This window comes from Erythrolamprus reginae, chromosome Z (assembly GCF_031021105.1).
Source record: "Erythrolamprus reginae isolate rEryReg1 chromosome Z, rEryReg1.hap1, whole genome shotgun sequence".
Classification (NCBI taxonomy): Eukaryota; Metazoa; Chordata; class Lepidosauria; order Squamata; family Dipsadidae; genus Erythrolamprus; species Erythrolamprus reginae.
In genome coordinates, this window is record NC_091963.1 from 131,627,110 (window position 1) to 131,654,395 (window position 27,286).

At 41.6% G+C, this 27,286-nt stretch overlaps 1 protein-coding gene across 1 annotated transcript in view; it reads right to left on the minus strand.

The window, feature by feature from the left end:
* The window catches only part of LMTK3 (lemur tyrosine kinase 3), a 55,622-nt gene extending 33,365 nt beyond the window's left edge, over nt 1–22,257 (minus strand). The window contains exons 1-9 of the mRNA XM_070728556.1: nt 22,170–22,257; nt 15,183–15,316; nt 14,939–15,089; nt 10,445–10,521; nt 8,837–8,955; nt 6,194–6,281; nt 3,997–4,145; nt 1,025–1,109; nt 172–293 (exon numbers count right to left, since the gene is read on the minus strand). Of these exons, the coding sequence (XP_070584657.1) occupies nt 172–293; nt 1,025–1,109; nt 3,997–4,145; nt 6,194–6,281; nt 8,837–8,955; nt 10,445–10,521; nt 14,939–15,089; nt 15,183–15,316; nt 22,170–22,257 (1,013 nt within the window). The remainder of the gene's footprint in view (nt 1–171; nt 294–1,024; nt 1,110–3,996; nt 4,146–6,193; nt 6,282–8,836; nt 8,956–10,444; nt 10,522–14,938; nt 15,090–15,182; nt 15,317–22,169) is intronic.
* Nucleotides 22,258–27,286: the final 5,029 nt, after the last annotated feature.

Sequence of the window (27,286 nt, forward strand, 5' to 3'; positions counted from 1 at the left end):
GATTTATTAATTAATTAATCCGGAACTGGATGAATGTTTGCAAACACTGGGGAGCATTTCCTTGTGGACTTGGAAATGTTTGTTTCAGCTTTACCCCCAAATGGATTGCATATCCTTGCTTAAGAATACAAATTAAATTTCCTCAGTCCAAACTACAATCTTAGGACTCACCAAACATTGCTCTCCTTGGTCTGATCCACAACAATGAGGTTTCCATGCATTTCATCCAGCAATTCTGGGGCAACCCAACGCAAAGGGATCCAGAGCCGGTCTGGAGTGATGTAATAATCTTCCTATAAAATAGGAATGAGAAATGGTATAGAATAGAAACTGAGTTATAGACATCTCAACATCCCAATAACTCATGAGTCCTGGGTACTTTGCTTCTCAACTAACACCAATTATAATGTTCCCTCTCAAGGCCCATGTAATATGATGTAGTAGTTTGCTCTAAATTAAACTGCTCATAATAATTCCCTTTATGAAAGAACATTGGACATGTTCAGCAAATAATAATGGCCAGACCTACTCATTGTCTAAGACAGTGATGGTGAACCTATGGCATGGGTACCACAGGTGGCATGCGGAGCCATATCTGCTGGCACACAAGCCATTGCCCCAGCGCAGCTCCAATGTGCATGTGTGTGCCAGCCAGTTGATTTTCAGCTCACACAATGGGAGGGCATTTTCAGCTTACAGAGGACCTCTAGGAGAATGGAAGAAGGTATTTTTGACCTCTCCAGATTCCAGGGAAGCCTCTAGAGCTGGGGAAGGTGAAAAATGGCCTACCAGGCCCATTAGAAGTTGGGAAACAGACCATTTTGGGCCTCCAAAGGCCCTCCAGGAGGAGGGGAGGCCATTTTCACTCTCCCCAGGCATTGTATTATGGGTGTGGGCACTCGCGCATGAGCAATAGACTGCGCACACGCACTTTCAGCACCCATGGGAAAAAAGGTTCGCCATCACTGGTCTAAGACTTCCTTGAGACCCATCTTAGACTTTTTGAGATACTTTCACCTCATACCTTGTAGTTGTTGTGTGACAGACCATAATCCCCAACCCTCACTGTGAGATCTGAAGTCAGCAAGCAGTTCCGAAGTGCCAGGTCACTGTGGAGGACAAGAGGATTTTGAGTCAGGTGAGAAGGGAAACTCTCGTTTTTCACCTTTTCTTAACATTAAGCTTTCCCAATATACACAGAGAGGATAATATTTTTTTGTTGTTACAGGAGAGGTTTTTTTAAAAATATATATGTATATTTTATTAATTTTCAAAAACAAACACGACAAACATAACATACAACATTTAGTGGAGCTACCGTCGCTCCACTCAAATTGGAAGTCATCGTTATAATTAAAAAAGAGAAAAAAAAGAAGTATTTTTGTTATTTAACATCTATAGAATAGGTAAAATTATCAATTTTAAAATAGTAAAAATCAACGTATATAAAAGTTTATAAGAATCTATATTAAAAAATTTAAGAGAAGAAAGAAGAAGTTACATTTATATTATAGATAATCACCAACTAATGCGATTTAACTACTAAATTCAAACATTCAAAGTAATACAACATCCCATTTATTTCTTTTTCTTTGTTTCCCACCAAATATATACCTTCTGCCAAATGTCATAAAATTCTGATTCTTCTTGGGTTTTTTTAGGGGGTGGGGATAAGGGTAACCCACATTGCCTTCAAAAATTCAGATAGCTTATTTTTATCCTCACAATAACTTAAAAGGGTTAAAAAGTTTGGGATTGCCTAAAATCTTGCTGAGTGACCTGTTTATTTTCTTAGCTCTTTCCAGAACTTTGACTGATTGACCAGAATATTTTTATTTATTTTAGTGACTTTACTGACTCTTGGATTAGTCGCTCTAGATTTCTTGGCAAAATTGCAATAGTGGTTTGCCGTTTCCTTTTTTCTAGAGCTGAGAGAGACTGACAGGCAGGGGTGGGCTATTGCCCAGATGTGGGGGGGGGGGGAGAGGACGCAGTGGAATAGCAAAAATGGAGCTCCACCCCACAGCACCCAATTTGCACTGATGTTGAAACAAAATGCAGGGCGTCCTGCATAAGCCGCGCCCACAGTGTGGTAGTAAATGTTTGGTGGCCCTTCAATGCTGACAGGCCCAATGTCACCCAACTAGCCTTAGGTCCAAAGCAGAACTACAACTCACATTCCTCTTATTCCTAGCCTGATGTTTTAGCCACTACACCAAACTGATTCTCTAATCAGTACCTTGGCCCTCTTTATATTGTTAAAATAGAGGTCCCAGTTAACTCATCCATCATGGGGTAATGGATGTTGGGAGATATTATTTTCAATAATACCGTAAGGATTCAGATTCCCAAGCCCTTGGATTAAATAAAGCAGGGGTCTTTTATTTAAGGGGTCACCAAAACCCCACTTCTGTGCTTGATAAGTCAAGATTTGGAAATGAAAATCTGTTCCTGGTATACAAATTCTGGCTTGAAAAATGAGCAAGGCAGAATACTGGATTCAAGTAATATATTCGAGTCTTCGGAGAGGTGCGGCATACAAATATTATTATTATTATTATTATTATTATTATTATTATTAACAATAACAATAACAATAACAATAACAATAACAATAACAATAACAATAACAATAACAATAACAATAACAATAACAATAACAATAACAATAACAACAATAACAATAACAATAACAACAATAACAATAACAATAACAATAATAGTCTGAGTTGTAAAGCTTATCATACACTAGAATAACGTTTTCAATCTTGGCAACTCTAAGAACTATGCACTTTAACTATGAGGTGAGCGGGGAATTTGGGGAGTTGAAGCCCACGTATTTTAGAGTTGCCAAGGTATAGAAATACAGGAATAGGAGGAGGAGGAGGGGTGCAATAGCAAAGCAAGCTATTTACTCAGAATCCTGTTTAGCAGTTAGTGACTATTCAAGCAAGCTTTTTGCTTAATGATGGATACTCACTGACTACACTTGATTTTTTATTATTATTATTATTATTATTATTATTATTATTATTATTATTATTATTATTATTAAGATTTGAATGTCACCCTTTTCCTAGCTGAAATGCTGTACGGGAAATTCTTTGTTATTTTTAAAAGATATTTGTGATACATCTTACATCACAAGAAGGTCCCTTTTTCCTCTTCCCACCCACAGGTAGGACCCTTACTATACATATTCTTTAATCTTTGGGGTCAGGACCTGGGGTGGTGCAACAGGTAGAGTGCTGTACTGCAGGCCACTGAAGCTGACTGTAGATCTTCAGGTCAGTGGTTCAAATCTCCCCACCGGCTCAAGATTGACTCAACCTTCTATCCTTCTGAGGTGGATAAAATGAGGGCCCTGATTGTCAATATGTTGGCTCTGTTAAAAAGTGATATTGCTAACATGCTGTTATGCCCTTTGTTAAAAAGGCACTATAAACAAATGTTTTTATTATTATTATTGTTGTTGCTGCTGCTGCTGCTGCTGCTGCTATTATCATCATCATCATCATCATCATCATCATCATCATCATCACAAGGAGGTCCCTTTTTCCTCTTCCCATCCCTAGGTAGGAACCTCACTATATTCTTAATCTTTAGGGGCAGTGGCCATACATAGGCAAACAAATAATATATTTAAACTACAAAAGATTTTTGCTATAACATTTGGCCGTTTATTTTTTGTTCCTGATTTATGATATTTTTTTTAAAAAAAATCTATTAATGCTTTAATTATGCTAACCCCCAACCCATCCTTTTTCTGTTATTATTTTTTTTTAGACAGAGCCATAATGGCAGAACATGATCATATCCCAGCAGGTTTCTACCTATTGGTAGAACCTTCATTTTAACCCATCACAGTAATTTCCATTAGGGGAAATTAAGACCTGCGATTCTAAATCTCACACTCTCCTCACCTTTTTTTCGCATCCTGGTTCACCCTCTCTTTCCCAAAGCTGCGAAATTCAGAAATCCAGCCGTCATCCCTACCTGTGAATGTAATTGTTTTTATGCAAGTGTAGCACTCCCAGCGTGATTTCGTACGCCATGCGCTGCAATGTGCTGAGGTCGCGTGTCAGTAAATCGGGAGTCATTCCATCCGCTTTGCGTTGAGCTCGCAAGTAACGTTTCAAATCTCCCTGAGGGTTTGGAGGACACACCAAGAGAGAAGAAAAAAGTGAGTGGACAAGTTTGCAAATTTAGTAATTTTGTCTGTGATCCAGGAAAATCATCCAGACATTTTGGAATACAAGATATGCTTATTCTCATTCATAGTTCACATTAGCCAGATTATATATCGCGCCCTCATTCTAAACCACATGGGGCTACCTCTGAAAAGTGTTCGGAAACTTCAGATCGTGCAGAATGCAGCTGCGAGAGCAATCATGGGCTTCCCTAAATATGCCCATGTTACACCAATACTCCGTAGTCTGCATTGGTTGCCGATCAGTTTCCGGTCACAATTCAAAGTGTTGGTTATGAGCTATAAAGCCTTTCATGGCATCGGACCAGAATATCTCCGGGACCGCCTTCTGCCGCACGAATCCCAGCGACCAGTTAGGTCCCACAGAGTTGGCCTTCTCCGGGTCCCGTCGATTAAACAATGTCATTTGGTGGGACCCAGGGGAAGAGCCTTCTCTGTGGCGGCCCCGACCCTCTGAAACCAACTCCCCCCAGAGATCAGAATTGCCCCCACCCTCCTTGCCTTTCGCAAGCTCCTAAAAACCCAACTCTGTCGTCAGGCATGGGGGAACTGAGATATGCCCTTCCCCCTAGGCCTATACAATTTATGCATGGTATGTTTGTGTGTATGTTTGGTTTTTTTTAAAAAAATTAGGGTTTTTAAAATTATTGTAAATATTAGATTTGTTATATGTTGTTTCACTATTGTTGTTAGCCGCCCCGAGTCTGCGGAGAGGGGCAGCATACAAATCTAATAAATAAATATGTAAATAAGTAAATAAATAAATAAACAAACAAACAAACAAACAAGCACACCACCATGTAGTGCAACCATGGCATGGGAGGAAGCAGACCACCAGTGAGATAAAATAAACCCACCCTTGATGTGCACGCATGCTCAAACTGAAAGGTGTGTGTGCAAATGCGTGCATGCATGGACATGTGCAAATGTGAACATGCACGGACCTGCACAACTTCACAGCAGAGACCCAAAGTCAAGCTGGCCAGTGGGAGGTGGGGGATCCCAACAGCCCGGCAAGAGGTGAGATCTTCTTCTTTTGTGATCTCCTGTTTCGTCGTTTGCAGGGAAACAGAAGCTCACGAAAGCAACACCATGGAGATCTGACCTGGGGCGACGGTGCGCATTATTATTATTTATTAGATTTGTATGCCGCCCTTCTCCGTAGACTCGGGGCGGCTCACAACAGTGATAAAAACAATACATGGTAACAAATCTAATAATTAAAATCTAAAATAACAGTTTTACATTACAAAGTCTAAAAAAACCCCCCACAACCCAGTAGATAAAATACATACACACAGTCATATCATGCACAAAGTTACATAGGCAAGGGGGGGATGTCTCAGTTCCTCCAAACCTGTCGACACAGGTGGGTTTTAAGGAGTTTACAAAAGGCAAGGAGGGTGGGGGCAGTCCTAATCTCTGGGGGGAGTTGATTCCAGAGGGTCGGAGCCGCCACAGAGAAGGCTCTTCCCCTGGGTCTGCATGCCACATCTCTGCCATGCATGTCATAGAAACATAGAAACATAGAAGACTGACGGCAGAAAAAGACCTCATGCTCCATCTAGTCTGCCCTTATACTATTTTTTGTATTTTATCTTAGGATGGATCTATGTTTATCCCAGGCATGTTTAAATTCAGTTACTGTGGATTTACCAACCACGTCTGCTGGAAGTTTGTTCCAAGCATCTCCTACTCTTTCAGTAAAATAATATTTTCTCACGTTGCTTTTGATCTTTCCCCCAACTAACTTCAGATTGTGTCCCCTTGTTCTTGTGTTCGCTTTCCTATTAAAAACACTTCCCTCCTGGACCTTATTTAACCCTTTGACATATTTAAATGTCATAGGTTCCCCATCACGGTTCTAGAGTGACTACCGATGTTGTTGTTACTCCAGATTCAGAGCGTTGGTGCCCTGGGCGTTCCAGTTTCATGACAATAGGATTTGGACTTAGTACTTCTTTGGTGTTTCAGTTGACTTACCAGTTGGCAGAATTCCATGATCAGGAGGAAGGGTATAGTTTCTGTGCATAAGCCGAGGCACTGTAGTATGTTTGGGTGCTGGAGCCTTCTTGAAGGCAAGGTAGAGACACAGGAAGGGACACAGAAAAAGGAGGAGAGGGGGGAAAAAGTATTTCCAGATGACCAGACAAGAATCTCAATGAGTCATAACATATATAAGGAAATCCCTGCTTCTATTTTTGGACAGTTCCTCCTTGTTCTCTGTGATAACCTACAATTAGGTAGCAGTTCATTGGAGCATCCCCAAACTCCAACACCTCTGTAAGAGCAAGAAAGGAGATTTCTGAGCCGTGACCAGAGCTCTGATTAGAGAAGTAGGAACATTTCAGGGTGAAATCCAGCAGATTCTGACAGGTTCTGGAGAACCAGAGGTGGAAATTTTGAGTAGTTCAGAGATTTGGTAGCAGAAATTGTGAGTAGTTCGGAGAACAGGCAAATGCCATCTCTGGCTGGCCCCAGAGTGGGGTGGAATGAGGATTTTGCAGTATCCTTCCCCTGCCACGCCCACCAAGCCACACCCACCAAGCCGCACCACACCCACCAAGCCACGCCCACAGAACCGGTAGTAAAACCAATTGGATTTCACCACTGGAACATTTATGGGTCTATTCCCTTGGTTTTCCTCGGCCCCATCTGATTTACAAATTGGGAATTGCAAACTACAGTACTTCATTAGTGAATCCTTGGCTTAATTTACCAGATAGATTGTTATTCTATGACAGGGGTAGGCAAAGTTGGCTCTTCTATGACTTGTGGACTTGAACTCCCAGAATTCCTGAGCCAATCATGCTAGCTCAGGAATTCTGGGAGTTGAAGTCCACATGTCATAGAAGAGCCAACTGTGCTTACCCTTGCTAAATATTAGTTTACATTATTTCCATAATCTCGTATAATTCTAATAATCAAAGCCCCAAGTCAACCTTTCATTTCTTTCAGTTTCTTGCAAAAAGCTCCAGAATGGTTTACAAGTAAGTAGAAACAATATGTGTTAAGGTCTTTTCTTTCATCAAGGCTGCCAACTTTACCACCGCTGCCAATTCCACCAATTTCACCCTCCATTATTCCATTATAGGTATTTGTAAGCCTTTTGTGCATATGAAACTCTTGCTATTATTATCCTGTATAAAAATGGGTATGATGAAATATCTTGCCCAGCAGCATGACAGTGCTCAATCTCCCTAATGTTACAATAAAAAGAATGATCATTGAGAAAAATGCAGTAGGGATTTTTTAAAAGATCATTTATCATTAGGGGCCTACCGTTGGCACAGTTACAGCACCATTTACATAAAGACAAATATAGAAACATAGAAACATAGAAACATAGAAGTCTGACGGCAGAAAAAGACCTCCTGGTCCATCTAGTCTGCCCTTATACTATTTTCTGTATTTTATCTTAGGATGGATATATGTTTATCCCAGGCATGTTTAAATTCAGTTACTGTGGATTTATCTACCACGTCTGCTGGAAGTTTGTTCCAAGGATCTACTACTCTTTCAGTAAAATAATATTTTCTCACGTTGCTTTTGATCTTTCCCCCAACTAACTTCAGATTGTGTCCCCTTGTTCTTGTGTTCACTTTCCTTTTAAAAACACTTCCCTCCTGGACCTTATTTAACCCTTTAATATATTTATGTCCTTGGTATAGGTAGTCCTTGACTTATAACAGTTTATTTAATGACTACTGGAAGTTCCAATGGTATTGGGAAAAAAGGGACTTGCAGCTGCTTTTCACACTTACAACCAGTAATGGGCTCCTACAGGTACAGTCAGGTATGCAGAACCAGTAGCAAAATTTTGAATTGTTTTATCTTTTTCCCTTCTTTTTTTCCTATCACAGTAAATGAGGTTGAATTTGTATTATGTTAGAAGAGCTGTGCGTGCGTGTGTGTGTGTGTGTACATACACATAGTTTATATAGCAGATAATGTATATTTTTGTGTGCCTGTGTGTAATATGTACACACACATATGACATATGTACATAGAATTAAATAGTATATTTTGAATGTTCAGTAATAGTAAATAGATAGGAAAATTGTATATCTTTGAGGTGAGGAGACGCCAAGCACCCTAACCCCTACCCTTGACGTGAGTGACATCAAATTGGCCATCTTTAAACCAGTCACATGAGCTTTAAGCCACCTCCCGGTCACATGATTATCAAGCCACTCCCACCTGGTCATATGGCTGAAAAGCCACACCCACAAAATAAGCCACGCCCACCGTGTGGTAGTAAACTTTTTTTGCAGCCCTTCACTGCTTACAACCATCGTAGCATTCCATGGTCATGTGATCAAAATTAAAATGCTTGGCAAATGACTCATATTTATGTCAGTTGCAACATCCCTGAGTCATCTTTAATGGCCTTCTGACCAGGTCAATAGGGAAGTCAGATTCACTTATCAACTTATACTGACTTAACAGCAGTGACTCACTCCATTGTAAAATGGAGAGAAAAAAAATCTCACATAACCAATGTCTCGCTAAGTGACAACAGAAACTTAGGGCTCAGTTGTGGTTATAAGTTGAGGAATGTCTGTATTTCGTATGAAGATTCCTTACCCCATTTTAACCCTCATGTCAGTTTCTTTTGATTCTTACCGGTAAGGCTGGGCCTCTGACAAGAACTTCCTTTGCTCCAGTGGCCCAGCATTTACACGCAGCTCTTTCACCACCACCTGTGCAGGGGTGAAATCTGAGAATATTTCACCCAGAATAACCTGTGAGACAGAAAAGAAAGAAAGAAAGAAAGAAGGAAGGAAGGAAGGAAGGAAGAGGAAGGAAGGAAGGAAGGAAGGAAGGAAGAAGGAGTGAGGAAGGAAGGAAGGAAGAAGGAAGGAAGGAAGGAAGGAAGGAAGGAAGAGGGAGGGAGGGAGGAAGGAAGAAGGAAGGAAGGAAGGAAGGAAGGAAGGAAGGAAGGAAGAAAGAAAGAAAGAAAGAAAGAAAGAAAGAAATCGCCATGAAATACTGGCACCTGCTTAATAATTTGAACTGGCTATGTAGATCATATCTCATTAGTCATTAAAGTCCTTAATGAACTCACTGATGGCCAATTGATTTCCAGCTACAATTTAATTATCTATACGACCCTAAACAGCTTGGCTCCTGGGCAGCTAAAAAATTACTTTTATCACAAGGGATGCAATAAAGGAAGACACAAGAAGGCAAAGGAGAAATAGCTTAAGAGTGCCTGAAGGTATTCAGGTTGAGCAGGCTTTTGGATAGGTATTTTTTTTTCCTGAACAATATGAATGTTTTCACTGTTGTTGTTTTTTTAAAATCTTGTTGGATTGTTTTTATGCTTTTGGAACTGTAACCTCTTCAGTGTCATCAATTGAGATGGGTGGCTATAGAAATAAATAAAATAAAAATTTGGAAAAGTAGGCTTTTTCTAGTTCTAATGGCTCTAGATCAGTGTTTCCCAACTTTGGCCACTTGAAGATATTTGGACTTCAACTCCCAGAATTCCTCAGCCAGCGAATTCTGGCTGAGGAATTCTGGGAGTTGAAGTCCAGATATCTTCAAGTTGCCAAGGTTAGGAAACACTGCTCTAGATTAATGGATGATAGCTTTAATAAAGTGGGAACTGTAAATTTTTATTTCCCTTCTCTTTTCCATTGACTGTTCAAATCTGGCAAAAACTGTGTGACCAACATTGGAAGGTCCATCTTCCATCCCAAAATTTTCATTTATATTCCCAAATATGTCACTGGGCGTACTAGAAGAAGCCTTGTCAAATAAAGGTTGGGCACATAGTCTTTGAAATTATGGTTCTTTCTTTATCAAAAAAGAAAATTTGCTTAGTACATTCACCAACAAGAAAATAAATTCTTGCTTGCTGTAGGCTATTACTTTGTGCATTAAATTTTGCAATTCGCAATTAATGCCTTTTTTTTGTTGACTTACTTATCTGGCCACTAGTTTTTAACATTGTTAGAATGTTACTCTGTAAATGTGCAAAAGGCCCTTGCATCTTGTTCTTTTGTTGCAAACTATAGCTTTTTTATCCTTTTATAAAGGATTTATTTAACAATTTAGAAGTAATCATAATAAGTGAATGATTTGCATCATATAGTCAATGATTTTCCCATTGCTATTCCATTTATAAGATTTAACTCAACTCTTGCTGGAAAGCATGAAAGCAGTTGCCTGAATTTCTTTCTTAAATCATATCCACACACACACAAAATATTTTTTTTTCTTACTTACTTTTCCAAACCAGCCATTTCCAATCTCCTGCAGATAACTGAGGTGTTGTCTACTGAGACCCAAGTGTTTCACTAAATATGAAAGAGGAATATGGTGTTCAAAATAATGGGAGTCAAGGATGCTGCATAGAGCAGTGTTTCCCAACCTTGGCAACTTGAAGATATTTGGACTTCAACTCCCAGAATTCCCCAGCCAGCGAATGCTGGCTGGGGAATTCTTGGAGTTGAAGTCCAGATATCTTCAAGTTGCCAAGGTTGGGAAACACTGGCATAGAAGATGCAGGCTAAGAATTAGCTCCGTTTTGACTCTCCCCATGCCACAACGCTATTAGACAAAAAAAAAAAATGGTGTTGTGAGATAAGCTAGAACAGTCTTCCATACTATGATGTCCTTCTGACAGTGTGTCTATGAGAAGCCATTCCAGACAGGCTACAGATAGTCCTTGACATGCAACCATTTCTTTAGTGACTGTTTGAAGTTACAACAGAGCTAAAGTTGCTTCTTCATACTTAAACTACCATTGCAGCATCCCTATGATACATGGAATCAAAATTTTGATGCTTGGCAATTAGCTCATGTTTATGATCGTTGCAGTGTCTCTGGGCCATGTGATCATCTTTTTGCAAACTTCTAAAAAGCAAATCCAATAGGAAAGCCAGATCTACTTACCGTATTTTTGGGAGCATAAGACACACCCCTTTCCTCCCTAAAAGAGGCTAAAAATTCAGGTGCATCTTATACTCTGAATGCAGCTTTTTTCAAAGCTTTTTCTCCCCCAGCCCTAAGTAGGTGCCAACAAGCTCTTATCTTGCAGGTTCTTTCATTGTTACGGTCTGCAAAGAATATTTTTCAAGCTCTAAGTCTTTGCAGAGCTTTTTTCATTGCTCTAACTTGTTCCAAGTAAGTTTCTTTCTAGCCCTAACCAGGTGCTAATGATGTTCCCAGCTTTTATTGGCTGGCAAGCTCTCATTGTTACTCTCTGCTCAGAATGTTTGCCAAGTCCTGTCTTTGCAAATTTTTTAAATTGTTCTACTTGTTCCAAATGTTTCTTGAAAACCCTAACCAGGTTCTAACAATGTTCCCAGCTCTTACCTGCTTGCAAGCTCTTTCACTGTTACTCTCTGTGAATAATGTTTTCCAAACCCTGTCTTTGTATGTTTTTTTATTGTTCTATTTGTTCCAAATATTTCTTTACAGCCCTAACCAGGTTCTAACAATGTTCCCAGCTCATATTGGCTTGCAAGCTCTTTCATTGTTTCTCTCTCCAAATAAGGTTTTTTTAAAGCCTTGGGATAAAATAATGTGCTGAAACTAACCAGACTAAGGATGCTAGCCAGATTAATACCTAGTAAGCAGATTTGTTTCCCTATTTCCCCCAAAAAAACCTAAGATGCATCTTATACTCCGAAAAATACTGTAATAACCATGTTATGAACTTAACAACTGCAGCCATTCAGTTAATATCTGTAGCATGAAAAGTTGTTGTTGTTGTTGTTGTTGTTATTATTATTATTATTATTATTATTATTATTATTATTATTATTTATTAGATTTGTATGCCGCCCCTCTCCGAGGATTCGGAGCAAAACTCAATGTTGAACTCAATTGTGGTTGTAAGTTGAGGACTACCTGTATGTGGAAATGGTCGTGGGAAAGTGTTCATGAAAAAGGATAAGATGGTCTCAATTAAAGGAAAAGTAAATTGGCGACAGAATTCCACTTCCAAAAATGAAAGTGAGTTGAAGTTGAGGGAGATCTAGAGATCAGGATGGATCACTGCATGAGGCAGTGGGTCATGAATGTCAACAATGTACATGTAGATGAGATCAGAAAGACAGGGGAGAAAGATGACAGACAACACAAGGGAGCTTACATAGAAGAAATATCAGTTGCCACAAAGGGAAGAAAATGCAAAAGTAATAGGGAATGCCCAAAATAGAAAGCCAGGGTAAAATCTAGCCAACTACAATCCTAAATTAGGACATCATAAATGCTCAACTGATAAATCACTTGAGATATTCCCATTCTATTGAAAAATAAACCTTAGATTTCTACTGTTCTGCTACTGTTATGCAAAGTTCATATAATTTTCATTATGAAGGTGCCAAGGTCTATAGCAGCTTCTTTACCCAACTTAGTGCTCCCAACATTTCACGTTTCAGATAGTGGAAACACATCTGATGGACATCAGGTCAGAGGTGGCTGGCATAGAACTGCACTAGTATATTTTCCCAAGGAACTGTAGCAAGTGCTGCCAATACTCTAACTTTTTGTGTTCTCTAAACCAGCGTTTCCCAACTGGTGTGCCGCGGCACACTAGTGTGCCGCAAGACATGGTCAGGTGTGCCGCGAAGCTCCTAGGGAAGCTCCAGCTGGGCGGGGTGCTGCCGGTGCCGGTGCCTCCGACCTGGAGCTCCCACTCGCAGCTGTCTCCTGGCTCCTGCCCGATGCCGCTGTTTCCGGCGCTCTCCTGCTGGGCCCCAAAGAAGGAAGGCAGGAAAAAGGAGAGCTTCATTCTTTGCGCCTCCTTTTTCCCGCTTTCCTTCTTTGGGGCCCAGCAGGAGAGCGCCAGAAACCGCGGCATTGGGCAGGAGCCAGGGGACAGCTGCGAGTGGGAGCTCCAGGTCGGAGGCATCGGCAGCGCCCCGCCCAGCTGGAGCTTCCCTGGCGTCGGCAGCAAGTGTCCTTTGGGGCCCGGCGGGAGGGCACTGGCGATGGGAGCGGGAGGGTGCCGGCTGCAGCGGCCCCAGGCAGTCGCAAGGAGATGGCGGCGGCGAGAGGGAGCTCCAGGGTGGAGGCACCAACGGTGGCGGTTGGACGTGCTGGTGGACGCCGTACATGCTGGCGCTGCGGGGCTGGCATATACGGCGTCCAGCGGCACATCCAGCTGCCTCCATCAGGGCTCCCGCTCGCAGTCAGCCGAGAGAGAGAGAGAGAGAAAGAAAGAGAGACATAGCAAGAGAGGCAGAGAAAGAGAGACAGAGAAAGAGAGAGAGAAAGAGAGACATAGCAAGAGAGGCACAGAGAGAGAGAAAGAAAGAGACATAGCAAGAGAGACAGAGAGAGAAAGAGAGACAGAAAGAGAGAAAGAGAAAGAGAGACATAGCAAGAGAGACAGAAAGAGAGAGAGAAAGAGACATAGCAAGAGAGGCAGAGAGAGAGAGAAAGAAAGAAAGAAAGAGAGACATAGCAAGAGAGGCAGAGAGAGAGAAAGAGAGACATAGCAAGAGAGACAGAGAAAGAGAGAGAGAAAGAGAGAGACATAGCAAGAGAGACAGAGAGAAAGAGAGACAGAAAGAGAGAGAGAAAGAAAGAGAGACATAGCAAGAGAGGCAGAGAAAGAGAGACAGAAAGAGAGACATAGCAAGAGAGGCAGAGAGAGAGAGAGAGAAAGAAAGAGAGACATAGCAAGAGAGACAGAGAGAGAGAGAAAGAGACAGAGAGAGAAAGAGACAGAGAGAGAAAGAAGGAGAAAAAAGAGAGACAGAGAGAGAGAGCAAGGGAGAGAGAAAGACATAGAGGAAGGGAAGGAGGGAGAGAGAAAGAGAGCAAAAAAGAGAGAAAGAAAGAAAGAGGGATGGAGAGAGAGAAGGAAGGGAAGGAAGGAAGAGAGAGAAAGAGGGAGAAATAGAGCGAAAGGAAGAGAGATTTTTTTTTTGTCCAAACTTTTCTTTAGCCGCCCTCCCCCCCCTTCAATGTTCCCCAGGATTTTGAAAATATGAATAATGTGCCGCGGCTCAAAAAAGGTTGGGAAACACCGCTCTAAACAACAAGGGCAATATGAAATATATCACAAACGAAGAAGACAATAACATGACCCTGTTCCCGCAGGAAATATAACAATAGCAATAGCACTTAGACTTATATACGGGCTTCACAGTGCTTATACAACCCTCTCTTCTTCTTTTTTTCAAAATTAAAGACATATTTACGGTTACATTTCTGTTTCTTCTGTTTCTCCATTTTATAAATTTACAATTATCCTGGTCCCTTATTTCCATCAATCCAGTTATAGAATTTACCCCACACAGTATAGTATTATTTTTCCTGTTTGCTCTGTAACTCTAGTGTAAGTTTACTCCATTTTGCACATTCTAGTATTTTCCTAATTGCTATATTATCAGATGGTACAGTCGAGCCGCAGTTAATATATGTATTATTAAATAATAGTTGGCCTTCTAATGTTGTCCTCTGATTATTCCTAAAAGATAAGTCCCAGGTTTTAATTCTAATTCATACTCTAAAATCTCTTTTAACCAAATTTGAGTCTTAATCCAAAACTTTTTTGTTTCTGGTCACGTCCACCATATATGATAGTATGTGCCACGTGTTGATTTACATTTCCAACATTCACTTTTCAGATTTGGGCAAATTTTTGCTAGTCTTGCTTGGGCGAAGTGCCACCGCTAGAACACCTTATATAAATTCCCTCTGTATACAGCCCCTCTCTAAGCAGTTTACATTGTGCCCCCAACAATCTGGGTCCTCATATACCTGTTTTGGGCATCGGTTGATTGGAAGATGGGAGTGAAACCTCAGAAAGAGGTAGAATGTAGACATCTGGGATGGATTGGGAGGAAGATGTCTCCTCTGCCGGTGGTGTATACTCTCCAGAATATTCTTCTCCATCAGGGTTCTCAAATTCCTGTCAGGTAGACAAAGACTTTTTTTTTAAAAAAAAAGATCTTTGTTTTCAAAAACTCATCGTGCCCACTGCCATCCCCACTATGTGACTCACCTTGAAACCAACATCGCCCCTCTTGCAGCACAGACAGGTGAGGAGGAGGAAAATAAAGGCCAGCAAGCCTGAACAGGAGATCAGAACCACAGCATAAGGAGGGGCCAGCGGAGCCCGGCCCTGCGATAATCCGTCTGAAGAGAATAGACAAAGAGCAAAATGGGACACATATACTAAAATAACATTTAGATGTAGCTATTTGCCTGGTGGGAAAGAAAGTGTCCTTTGAGGACCATCTAAAATATTCTGAGCTAGTAAGTGAACTTGCATGTTTTTCAAAATTAGAAGCTGAGGTACAAACTGATAAAAGGATGGAGGACACATGTTAAGGAAGAACACCAGGTTGTTGGGGGCTATTTTGCCCTATGAATTATCTTTCAATGGTTCCATGTTTTATTACCAGAGGTGGGCTGCTAAGATGGAACGCTGATGTGTGCTAGCCTCCGTGGCTCTGAGTGTTAGTGGAGTCCAGTGCAATTCTGCTACTGCACCTGTGCAGATAGCAAAATCACGCATGGAGACGCAGGTGCGCCCGTGTTTTGGTGCATTTTTTTTGCTTCCGTGCGCGGAAGCAAAGGCTGTGCACGACAGCATTCCATCTTAGCAGCCCACCTCTGTTTGTTTGTTTGTTTGTTTGTTTGTTTGTTTGTTTGTTTGTTCGTTCGTTCATTCATTCATTTATTTATTAGATTTGTATGCCCCCCCCCTCCAGAGACTCGGAGCGGCTCACAACACAAAACACGGTAAAAATCTAACGATAAAAACAATTTAAAACCCTTAATATAAAAACAATCATACATCTCAGACAAACCTTGCGTAAAATGGAAACGGTCCGGGGGAATCAATTTCCCCATGCCTGATGGCACAGGCAGGTTTGAAGGAGTTTGCGAAAGGCAAGGAGGGTGGAGGCATCTCCGGGGGGCGGTTGATTCCAGAGGGTCGGGGCCGCCACAGAGAAGGCTCTTCCCCTGGATCCGGCCAGATGACATTGTTTCATCGATGGGACCCAGAGAAGGCCAACTCTGTGGGACCTAACTGGTTGCTGGGATTCGTGCGGCAGAAGGTGGTCCTGGAGATATTCTGGTCCGATGCATGAAGGGCTTTATAAGTCATAACCAACCCTTTGAATTGTGACCGGAAACTGATTGGCAACCAATGCAGACTGCAGAGTGTTGGTGTGACATGGGCATATCTGGGAAAGCCCATGATTGTTCTCGCAGCTGCATTCTGCACGATCTGAAGTTTCCGAACACTCTTCAAAGGTAGCCCCATGTAGATAGCATTACAGTAGTCGAACCTCGAGGTGATGAGGGCATGAGTGACTGTGAGCAGTGACTCCCGATCCAGGTAGGGCCGCAACTGGTGAACCAGGCGAACCTGGGCAAACGCCCCCTATCTTGCAGAAAGGCAGGGAAGCAAGATATACAGGTAGTCTTCAACCTACAACAGTTGTTTAGTAAATTATATGAAGTTACAACAGCACTGAAAATATCGACTTACGACCATTTTTCATGTTTATGAATATTGTAGCATCCCCCATGGTCCCATGATTTATATTCAAATGCTTGACAGCTGGTTCATATTTTTGACGGTTGCAAGGCACTGGGGTCATGTGATAATCTTTTGCAACTTTCTGACAAGCCAAGTCAATGGGGAACCACATTCACTTAACAACTGTGTTACTAATTTAAGAACTGCACTGGTCCACAACAAATGTATCAAGAAAAGCTTTAAAATGGGGCAAAACTCACTTAACAAATTTTTCACTTAGCAACATAAATTAGGGGCTCGGGTATGGTAAAATAACCCTACATGGCTTAGGGCCAGACTATCTTCGGGATCGCCTTCTACCAAATAGCTCCCAGCAGCCGATAAGGATCCACAGAGTTGTCCTTCTTCGGGTCCCATCAGCCAAACAGTGTCAACTGACGGGGCTGTGAGGAGGAGCCTTCTCTGTGGTGGCTCCGGCTCTCTGAAACCAGCTGCCTCAGGAGATCAGTATACTCCCCACCCTGCTAGTCTTCTGCAAAACTGTATAGACCTGGCTATTCCAGCAGGCCTGGGGCCGTTGTTCGAATGAGGTACCGTTCAGATGAGAGATGTTGAGAGACATTAAAAGTTTTTTATTAGGGTTCGTAATTATTCTTAAACTGTTTCTTTTAAATATTATTTTTATTTATTGTAAACCATCCAGAGTCCTTGCGGAGTGGGCAGCATATAAATAAAATAAATAATAAATAATAAAATGACGGTGATGAAACTTGTTCTAATTTCATACATCCACAAATTGCTACAAATATCCCCCCCCACACACACTTTTCTAAAAGTGCTAGTATCTGTGTTCTGACCAAGATGGCTTTCTTATTTTTTGGTTTAGCCTTGGGGTCCTTCCACACCAGGACTGACCCTGTTGTTAGACAATGTGAGGAGTTTTTTCTTGGGCAGCAAAAGCCAGGAAAGTACCTGTTATCGGAAGGCAGAGATATGGAGACTTAGATCCTTAGTTCTGCTTTCCATTACAGAAGATGATTGCCCTTAAAGACCCAAACATTACTACCACTGTGATGACCTTCCATTCCCCAATATCTGGGAGAGAGGCAGGGCTGATGGCTCTCTCTCCTCAAGAAATAACAATTCTTAGTAGGGCTGTGAAATAACCTGCCCCCATAATTATGGCCTGCTATTTCCCCGATAAGCTTTTGTAAAATTTGAAACCTGGCTCTGGGAGAGAGCATTGGAGAAGGGATATTACATTTACTGCCTGCCTCTGTTGCAATACAATATTAGGGTTTACTTTATGTTTTCTGTTATGTATTAAGGTTTGAATGAGTGTAAACTGTTTACTCCAAAGTTCACTATCTGAAGTGGGAAAACCAAGACCGCTGATGGATTGATCCAGCCGGCAGCCCTCTATTTAAAGAATCACAGCTGTTTCCTTTGCTGGATCTATGTGAGATGTTAGTTACTAATGTCTTCAAGTCTCTTCATTACCAGAACTTAACATTTTCTGTCTGTTCTGTTCTTTTTCCATCTCTGTTTCTGTTGTTCGTCATCCAGAGTCACTTGGAGTGCAGTAATTAAGACAAACAAATCAATCACTGAATGTGGGGTACTATTTTATCCTTCATTACAGGAAACAAAATGTCTTGGACTAAGCCTTATATTCTTCCAGCTGCCAATATAAGATGGACAGTAAGTTTTAGGAACCTTGAACATGCTATTCTCTGCCTCACCGATGAAAGTTGGTGGTAGATGATGTAATCATAGATAGTCCTTATTTATTTTATTTATTTATTCAATTTTTTTTATACCACCCTTCTCCTTAGACTCAGAGCGGCTTACAACATGTTAGCAAAAGCTAACTTTTTAACTTTTTAACAGAGCCAGCCTATTGCCTCCACAATCCTGGTCCTCATTTTACCCACCTCGGAAGGCTGAGTCAACCTTGAGCCGGTGATGATGACGATGACGATGACGATGGTGATGGTGGTGGTGATGATGATGATGATGATTATTATTAATATTATTATTATTAATATTAATATTATTAATTAGATTTGTATGCCGCCCCTCTCTGAGGACTCGGAGCATCTCACAGCAATTTGAACCGCTGACCTGCAGATCTACAGTCAGCTGCAGTACTGCACTCTACCTGCTGTGCCACCCCGGCTCATAGTTGATTTAAATCCTTGATTTATCACAATTGAGCCCGAAATCTCTATTGGTAAATGACACATTTGCTAAGTGAGTGTTGCTCCATTTTACAACCTTTGTTTCCACAGTTGTTAAATGAATCACTGCAGCAGTTAAGTTAGTAACACGGTCCTTAAGTGAATTTGGCTTCCCCATTGACTGTGCTTGTCAGGTCACAAAAGGTGATCAAGTGACCCCAGGATACTGCTATCGTTCATAAACATGAGTCAGTTGTCATTTAAATTTTGTCAGTTGAATTTCTATCATGTGACCATGGGGGTGGTGCAAGGGTGGGGTGAAAAACGGTCATAGGTCCTTCCCTCCCCCCACCCAAACGCTGTTGTAACTTTGAATTGTCGCTAAGTGAACTGTTGTAAGTTGAGGATTACCTGTATTTCACTCATTGTTTTACTCCTGAGTGCCAAGCTGAATGCCTCAACTTTGCCCCTATTTCTTCATGGAAATATACCAATCCATGGTACACAGCAGAGAGAGATGCTTAGAGGAGCAGAGAAGCTTTGAGCTCAGTGGCTGTAGGACCCACCAACATCTTTATTGTCCCAGAAGTTCAAATCCACATTCTGAAATAATAGATGGCAGACCAGGGGTAGGCAAAGTTGGCGTTTCTATGATTTGTGGACTTCAACTCCCAGAATTCCTGAGGCAATCATGCTAGCTCAGGAATTCTGGGAGTTGAAGTCCACATGTCCTAGAAGAGCCAACTTTGCCTACCCCTGTGGTAGACCTTATGCTACATGAACACTTCTTATTATATCATAATGAGACATCTCTTTTAAAACCCAGAATCATTTTTTGAAGGTTGACTCTTGTAACTAGGTAGGTGACAAACTTTGCTCCATCATATAGACAGCTTTCTCAGCAGAGAGTTTTGTGTGCTCTCCCTGTATTATCTCTTCCACTCTTTGCTCTATCTGTCCTGTTTTAACCACTCACCGTCCCTCTGTCAAATGACGCAAACAGAAAGCACAAACTTCAAGTTACGTACATGAGATTTTCAAATTTTGCTATAGCATTACAAAAACATTAGAAACTGATTCATTATCCTGCCTTCGCCCTGAAGGAATCTATAGAATTCTATTGTTTTTTCCTTGTGGAAAATGTCATCCTCTTTTTTCCCAGGAAGCTGAGATATATTTGGAAACAGAAAAGACAATTTAATCAGATGGTACTAAAATTAGGCACACAATTACATTTCTAGAGACCATCTTCCATGCTGTGATTTGGTCCTAAAGTATATTACTTATTATTTTATTGATTATACAGTATTAAAATTAGTATTCTAATACTATTACTAGAGATGTCTGGCTGCCTACACTAGATTTTCCATTAGGCATGGATAAAGATATGCGAGAAATGAGAATTCACTTTGTTCCTGCAGGACAATGTAATAGGCTACAGGTCTCCTATTCCTGTTTATGTGAAGGCTCGGCAGTTAGTCACAAGAAATATTTGCTGTAAAGCAGAGCTGTCATCTATCCCACCATGTCATGTAGTCATGGGCAGACACGTGGGCTTCAACTCTCAAAGGGTCTGCTGGCTGGAAATTAGGGGAAATAGAAGGTATCCGATTGGGGAAGGTTCATAATAGTCTCAGTTTCTTCTAAGTGACTGTAATTTGCTAAGTTTTGAAAAGCACACTTTCCATGTCCTATGGGGATCTTCAGCCTTTGGTTCTTGAAGACAACATCATGGGCACAACCTATATACCATCCTTAATTCTTGGCCCATGGTTGCCTTCCCTTTCTGACACCAGAGTAAATAAGCCATTGGCAACTAGTGTGACTTTTTTTGGACTTCCAGCCTGCATTATGACAGCAAAGAAAGAAAGACAAGATAGAGACGAGGAAGTAGAGGAGTAATACATCAGAGTAGACTGAAATCCCACAAGAAGGGGGAGTGGAGATAGCTTTTATTATAAATTATTGGTGGGGTGGGGAAAAAAACACCTTTCCAGCTTGTTGCAACAGTAAACATGATGCAATTTCTCAGAATGAAGCAACTGGCAATGTCACAATCCTTTAATAACCCAATCATACTTCAACATTCTGGAGTTTTTGAAGCATGATTAGATTATCAATGATTAGCGTAGCAATATTTGAAAACTATTGTTCCTGGGCATAAATATTTGAGTTGATTCCTGTATCAGAGGTGGTAAGGGACCAGTGGGTCAGATTAAAAAAAAAATCAAGTAGACCATTTTTTTACAGGATAGTAGCCAGATAGATGTTTCTCACAAGTACTCCTGCTCATTAAATTATTAGTATGTATGTACGTATGTATGTACGTATGCCACCAACCCTATCTATTGCATCTATTTTACACAGTGAGAAGTGGTGATACCACAAAAGTATCACCCAAGTTTATGGTGGATCTATGAGTTGAACCCAGGTCTGCCAAAGCTTCATAGAACATCAGTGAACCTCCCAACAGCCCATAGCTATCAGTTTGTCTCTGCACCTAATCTTCTATTTGGTCCTTCTTCAAAATAGTCTTTATGCATTCCTTCATTTCTTCTTCCAGTCATGAAGTCTTTCATCATCTTCTCCGTCTCAGCCATATTGCATCCCTACACAAAGCCCCCAGTGAGCCCCAAATATTACCTTTTCATCAGTGTCAAGAAAGCATCCCAACTGAGTCTCCCACTTTCTATGGATGACTGTCAGACCAAACACAGATGGCATTTCTGGATGTCACTGACCTGTCAGGCATAAATCTCACACCCACCTCTCAGACATTCCTCCCTCCATCACATTGTTTTCTTTGCAAGCAAATATTTACCCTAGATCTCCTTTACCGTGGAATGACTCTGGACCCTTCTTCGGGGATCATGTACAGGGATCGTGTCTTTTCCCAGATAACTTCTGCCTTCTCTTGATTGCCTTAAGGGGTGGGTTCAATTTTCTCCAGCACCAATTATCATTAAAAATAGGCGAGGATCAGGGAGAAGACGATAAGAAACACAACCACTGCTTTAAGGCATTTGGCCAAATCCCAGGGGTGATGCATTTGCTCTGTATAGGAATCCCAGCTGCCTCTGGAAAACAGTGTTGATAGCCCCTCTCCATCTAGTCTGGAAAGTGCCCCCTGTCTTGTCCCCGTTTGGCACCCTGAAGGGGGTGGGGATCAGGTCCACCAGGCAACTACCTAGCTGCACAAACAGGTGGCCACAGATGGCTGGGCGAGAGGCAAACAGCAAGCGAGAGCAAATTGGGTGAGGGGGGGTGGCTGCTGGCAGTGATGCCCAGGGAACCCTTGCCCCCTGCCCAAACTCACCATTTTCCGAAGGCGCTGCCAAAGCTTTCTCTGGGTTGAAATACGACATGGACGCAGCCAGAAGAAGGAAAGGGCCTTGCCTTAGCATCTTAGGGATAGTCTGGAATCATGGATGAGGAAGGAGGGGAAGGGAGGCGGGAGGGGTCTCGAGACGCAGGTGCAGGGGGGCCGGGAGGGAAATTGGGTGCCCCAGCAAAGCAGGGGGAGGACAGGCACGGTGGGCTTCAGACATCAGAACGGGTGGAATGGAGCAGGAGGCAGCAGGAACAATGGTCGCAGCAGCGCCCAAAAGGCTGTGTTGCCCGCATCCTTAAGTTGATGGGTTACCGCTTGGCTCCCGCCGCTACCTGCCTCTCATTCTCATGGATTTTTCTTCCTTCGCTGCTGCTGCTGCTGCCCGCAGAGGAAAAGGAGGGGTTGGGAAATAAATGGGGAGGGTGGGCAAAGGATATCAAAGGTGAAAAACGAATGAAAGGAATTTTTTTGGGGAGGGGGAGAGGAATTGTAACAATAGGTGATCTCACATGGGGAGCAGGAGGAGGAGGAAGCAAATGTATGGGGAAGAGGGAGGGGTGGGGAAGAGGCAAAGAAGGGAACCTAAAAAAGGCAACTGAAGGGATAAAGGGAGGAAAGAGAGAAAAAAAGGGGGAAGAGAGAAATGAGGGGGAAGAGAGCTGGGTGTTTTCCTCCCCCCCTCCCCTCAGATCCAGCTCTCTGGGTTGCACTAGCAGAGAAATTGATGGAGAAAAAAGCCCTCCCAACCAGCTGAGGTTGTGGATTGGACGACGGGCGTGTCACTTATTCGGCAAAGGGAGGAGGATGCAGGGATAGAGGGAGGGGGGTGTTGTCGCCATGGAGACCTGTTCCTGGGTAGCAGCAGCAACGCTGGGCAGTGCAGGAGTGAGAAAGTGATGAAAAAAGGGGTCTCAGGGCAACAATCAGCAGAGACATGAAGGGTGCTTTGGGATACATCCTCCATATCACTGATCCATAAGCACATCTTCCCTCTCACACACTCGTGAAACCATTTAGAATAGGCCATGTTTCTCGTGCCTGTAAAAACAGTCTCTCACACTTATTTATTTACAGTGCATGACAATCACTTTTTAAATTAATGCTAAGATGCTAGTTAAAACAATTCAATTGAAACCAACACCATGAAAATGGAAAACAGGCAATGGGATATTTCCACAGCTCCAAAATGAGATTTTATTTATTTATTATTTATTATTTAGATTTGTATGCCGTCCCTCTCCGCAGACTCGGGGCGGCTCACAGCAAGATACAACAATTCATGACAAATCCAAATATAATTTAAAATATTTAAAAAGAACCCCATTTTACTAACAAACACACACACAAACATACCATGCATAAATTGTACATGCCCGGGGGAGGTGTTTCAGCTCCCCCATGCCTGACGGCAAAGGTGGGTTTTAAGGAGTTTACGGAAGGCAGGGAGAGTAGGGGCAGTTCTAATCTCTGGGGGGAGTTGGTTCCAGAGAGTCGGGGCTGCCACAGAGAAGACTCTTCTAATACCTTTACTAATACCTTTCAAAAGTAGCCCAATGTGTTATAATAAGCTTCTCTAGATTTTTATTTATTTATTTTGTCCAATACACAATAATACACAATGAAGGTTATAGAGGATATAGTAGAGAAGATATATGAGATATAGGAGAGACTATAAGACAGGGGACGGAAGGCACTTTAGTGTGCTTATGTACACCCCTTACTGACCTCTTAGGAATAGGAGAGGTCAGCCATGGATAGCCTCAGGGTAAAATGTTGGGGGTTAGAGGATGATACTACACAGTCCGGTAATGAGTTCCACGCTTCGATAACCCAATTACTAAAGTCGTATTTTTTACAGTCAAGTTTGGAGCGGTTGATATTAAGCTTGAATCTGTTGGGTGCTCTTGTGTTGTTGTGGTTGAAGCTGAAGTAGTCTTTGACAGGCAGGACATTGCAGCATATGATCTTGTGGGCAATACTTAGATCACGTTTGAGGTGTCGTAGTTCTAAGCTTTCAAGACCCAGGGTTGTAAGTCTAGTTTTGTAGGGTATTCTGTTACGGATAGAGGAGTGAAGGGTTCTTCTGGTGAAGTATCTTTGGACATTTTTGAGGGAGATAGTATAAGGAAGATCAAAGTAGGAGCAGGCGGAAGCTGTGCAATTGAGAGGCCACCCCTGAAAAGGACCAGCTAAGTGACCAGAGGCAATGCAAACTTGACTCTTCTGTTGGCATGGAGCCAATGTTGCCTAATTATGGCTGGTTTCATAGAACACAAGTGATCTTTACTGCAATGTGTGAGTCCAGTGACTTCCCCATCTTCATATATAACAGAGTGCTAGCTTTGGATGAGAATTTTTTAAAAGGCGCCAAATTGGTGAATTGGTGCATTTCATGTTCCCTCTAGAATCTCATTCTATGGGGTAACTGTGAAAGGGGATCATGTTAATAGCAAATACCTAAATAACAATTTAAAAAAAAAAGTTTTAAAAAATACATTTTAAAAAAATAAACGATTTGTTTTCAAATCTTTTTTTAAAAAATCACAATACATCCTTGAGCAATTCTACATTGTCACATATGCAATAATCTTTTGTTAAAGCATTAATATATTGCATATTGCCTTATTTCATTCATCATATTTACATTTACATTTACATATTTACAATATTCTATATTTATTTAACTTTCTCATTTTTCTTTCTATGTTCTATCCACTGATATCATTTTCCCCATGTGTTGTAGTAATTTGAATCTTTTTGCTCCCATAGTTCTATCGTTCATACTGTACATCTTCATACGGATCAGGGATGTGTATGAATTTCAGAGTTAATCCCCATTGTGTGTTTCTTGAATAATTAGGGGGTCTGCTGTGAAGGGGCCAAAATAGCTTAGTTGGTAGGCATATGCATATAATTGAGGCATTACATTCCCCTATTTTTGTGTGGTCCTCCTTTAATACTCTTCCAGGTATAAATGAGGCAGAGCTTTCAGGTTATACCAAAAGAGGAAGAGAACAGTCACTGAGTTTAAATCTATCTCAGCTTTAGGTCAGTCACTATAGTTTGGCCTTTGTACTCCATACAGTTTTTGCCTAGATAAAATGAGATGACAACAGATGCCTAAACTCATGGAGAGACAGCGGAGAAAATAAAAGTGATGGATAAACGAAAGCAAAGTGGTGACATTTTGCATACTTCCATCTAGAAAGACACGGAGTAGATAAATATGCTATGGTGTCCCTTTCATACAGAACAAATAGTTCTTGAATTACAGTCCCCACTCGGTTAAAGACCTTGGTATACAGTGGAACCCCGACATAAGAGCTGCTCTACTTAAGAGCAACTCGAGATAAGAGCTGGGAGGGGAGAGATATTTTTGTTCTACTTACAAGCCCAAATTCGAGATACAAGCGCCAAGGAGCTGTCTCCTGAAGCCAAACGCTAACTTCCGCGTTCGGCTTCAGGAGACAGCTGCGAAGAGGCGCGTGTGTTTTAAAAGGTTGCAGCCGGCCTGGGGGGCTCGGGGGGGTGCTTGCAGCTTTCTTTCTTGCTCTTTTTCTTTCTCTCTTTTACCTTCCCTTCCTCTATTTCTTCTTTTCTTTCTCCTTCCCACCTTCTTCCCTCCCTCCCTCCCTTCACTCATTCCTCTCTTACTCTCCCCTTTCATAAGTTTCCTTGCTTCCTTCCTCTGTTCCTGTCCCTTCCCCCTTTCTTTCTTTCTTTCTTTCTTTCTTTCTTTCTTTCTTTCTTTCTTTCTTTCTTTCTTTCTTTCTTTCTTGCTCTTTTTCTTTCTCTCTTTTACCTTCCCTTCCTCTATTTCTTCTTTTCTTTCTCCTTCCCACCTTCTTTCCTCCCTCCCTCCCTTCACTCATTCCTTTCTTACTCTCCCCTTTCATAAGTTTCCTTGCTTCCTTCCTCTGTTCCTGTCCCTTCCCTCTTTCCTTCCTTCCTTCCCACCCTCCGTCCATTCATTCACCCATTCCTCTCTTGATCGCTTAAAGCCGGTCCCTGATGCAAAAAGGGTTGGGGACCTCTGTCCTACAGGATTGGGTGGCAGAGAAGTTGAACATATGTAAATTTAAAAGTTTAAGAAAGTTTACAAGTTAAGTGAAAGAAACTTCATTATTCATTTATATGTACATGTACATTTCTTCATTAAAAACATGTATTTCTGCATAATTTAGACTAACTTTGTGAGTTTTTTGAGGGCTGGAACCAATTAAAATTATTTACATTAATTCCTATGGGGAAAAGTCGTTCGAGATAAGAGCTGCTCGACTTAAGAGCCCAGGTCCGGAACGAATTAAACTCGTATCTCGAGGTACCACTGTACTAGTAACAAAAGATTTAAGTGCCAAAGCCCACTGCAACAATATAGCCAAGAAGGCTTCAAGAGTTGTAAACCTAATTCTACGTAGCTTCTGCTCTGGCAATCTCACACTACTTACCAGAGCTTACAAAACTTTTGCCAGACCCATCCTCGAATACAGCTCATCTATTTGGAACCCATATCGCATCTCAGACATTTACACCCTTGAAAATGTCCAAAGATACTTCACCAGAAGAGCCCTTCACTCCTCCACTCGAAACAAAATACCCTACAAGACTAGACTTTCAATCCTGGGCCTAGAAAGCCTAGAACTACGATCTGAGTATTGCCCATAAGATCATATGTTGCAACGTCCTGCCTGTCGGCGACTACTTCAGCTTCAACCACAACAACACAAGAGCACACAACAGATTTAAACTTAATATTAACCACTCCAAACTTGACTGTAAAAAATATGACTTCAGTAACCGAGTTGTCAAAGCGTGGAACTCATTACCGGACTTCATAGTGTTATCCCCAAACCCCCAACACTTTACCCTTAGATTATCCACGGTTGACCTATCCAGATTCCTAAGAGGTCAGTAAGGGGCGAGTACAAGTGCTCCCCTGTCCTATTGCTCTCCTATATCTCCTATACCCTTCTTCTATTCCTATATCTCTTCTTCTATTCTTTCATTGATATGTTCTATTACTATATCATCTTTTCTATTCTTTCATAGATGAGTATCTCCTCTCTAACCTTCATCATGTATTTTACTATGTGTATATAGAT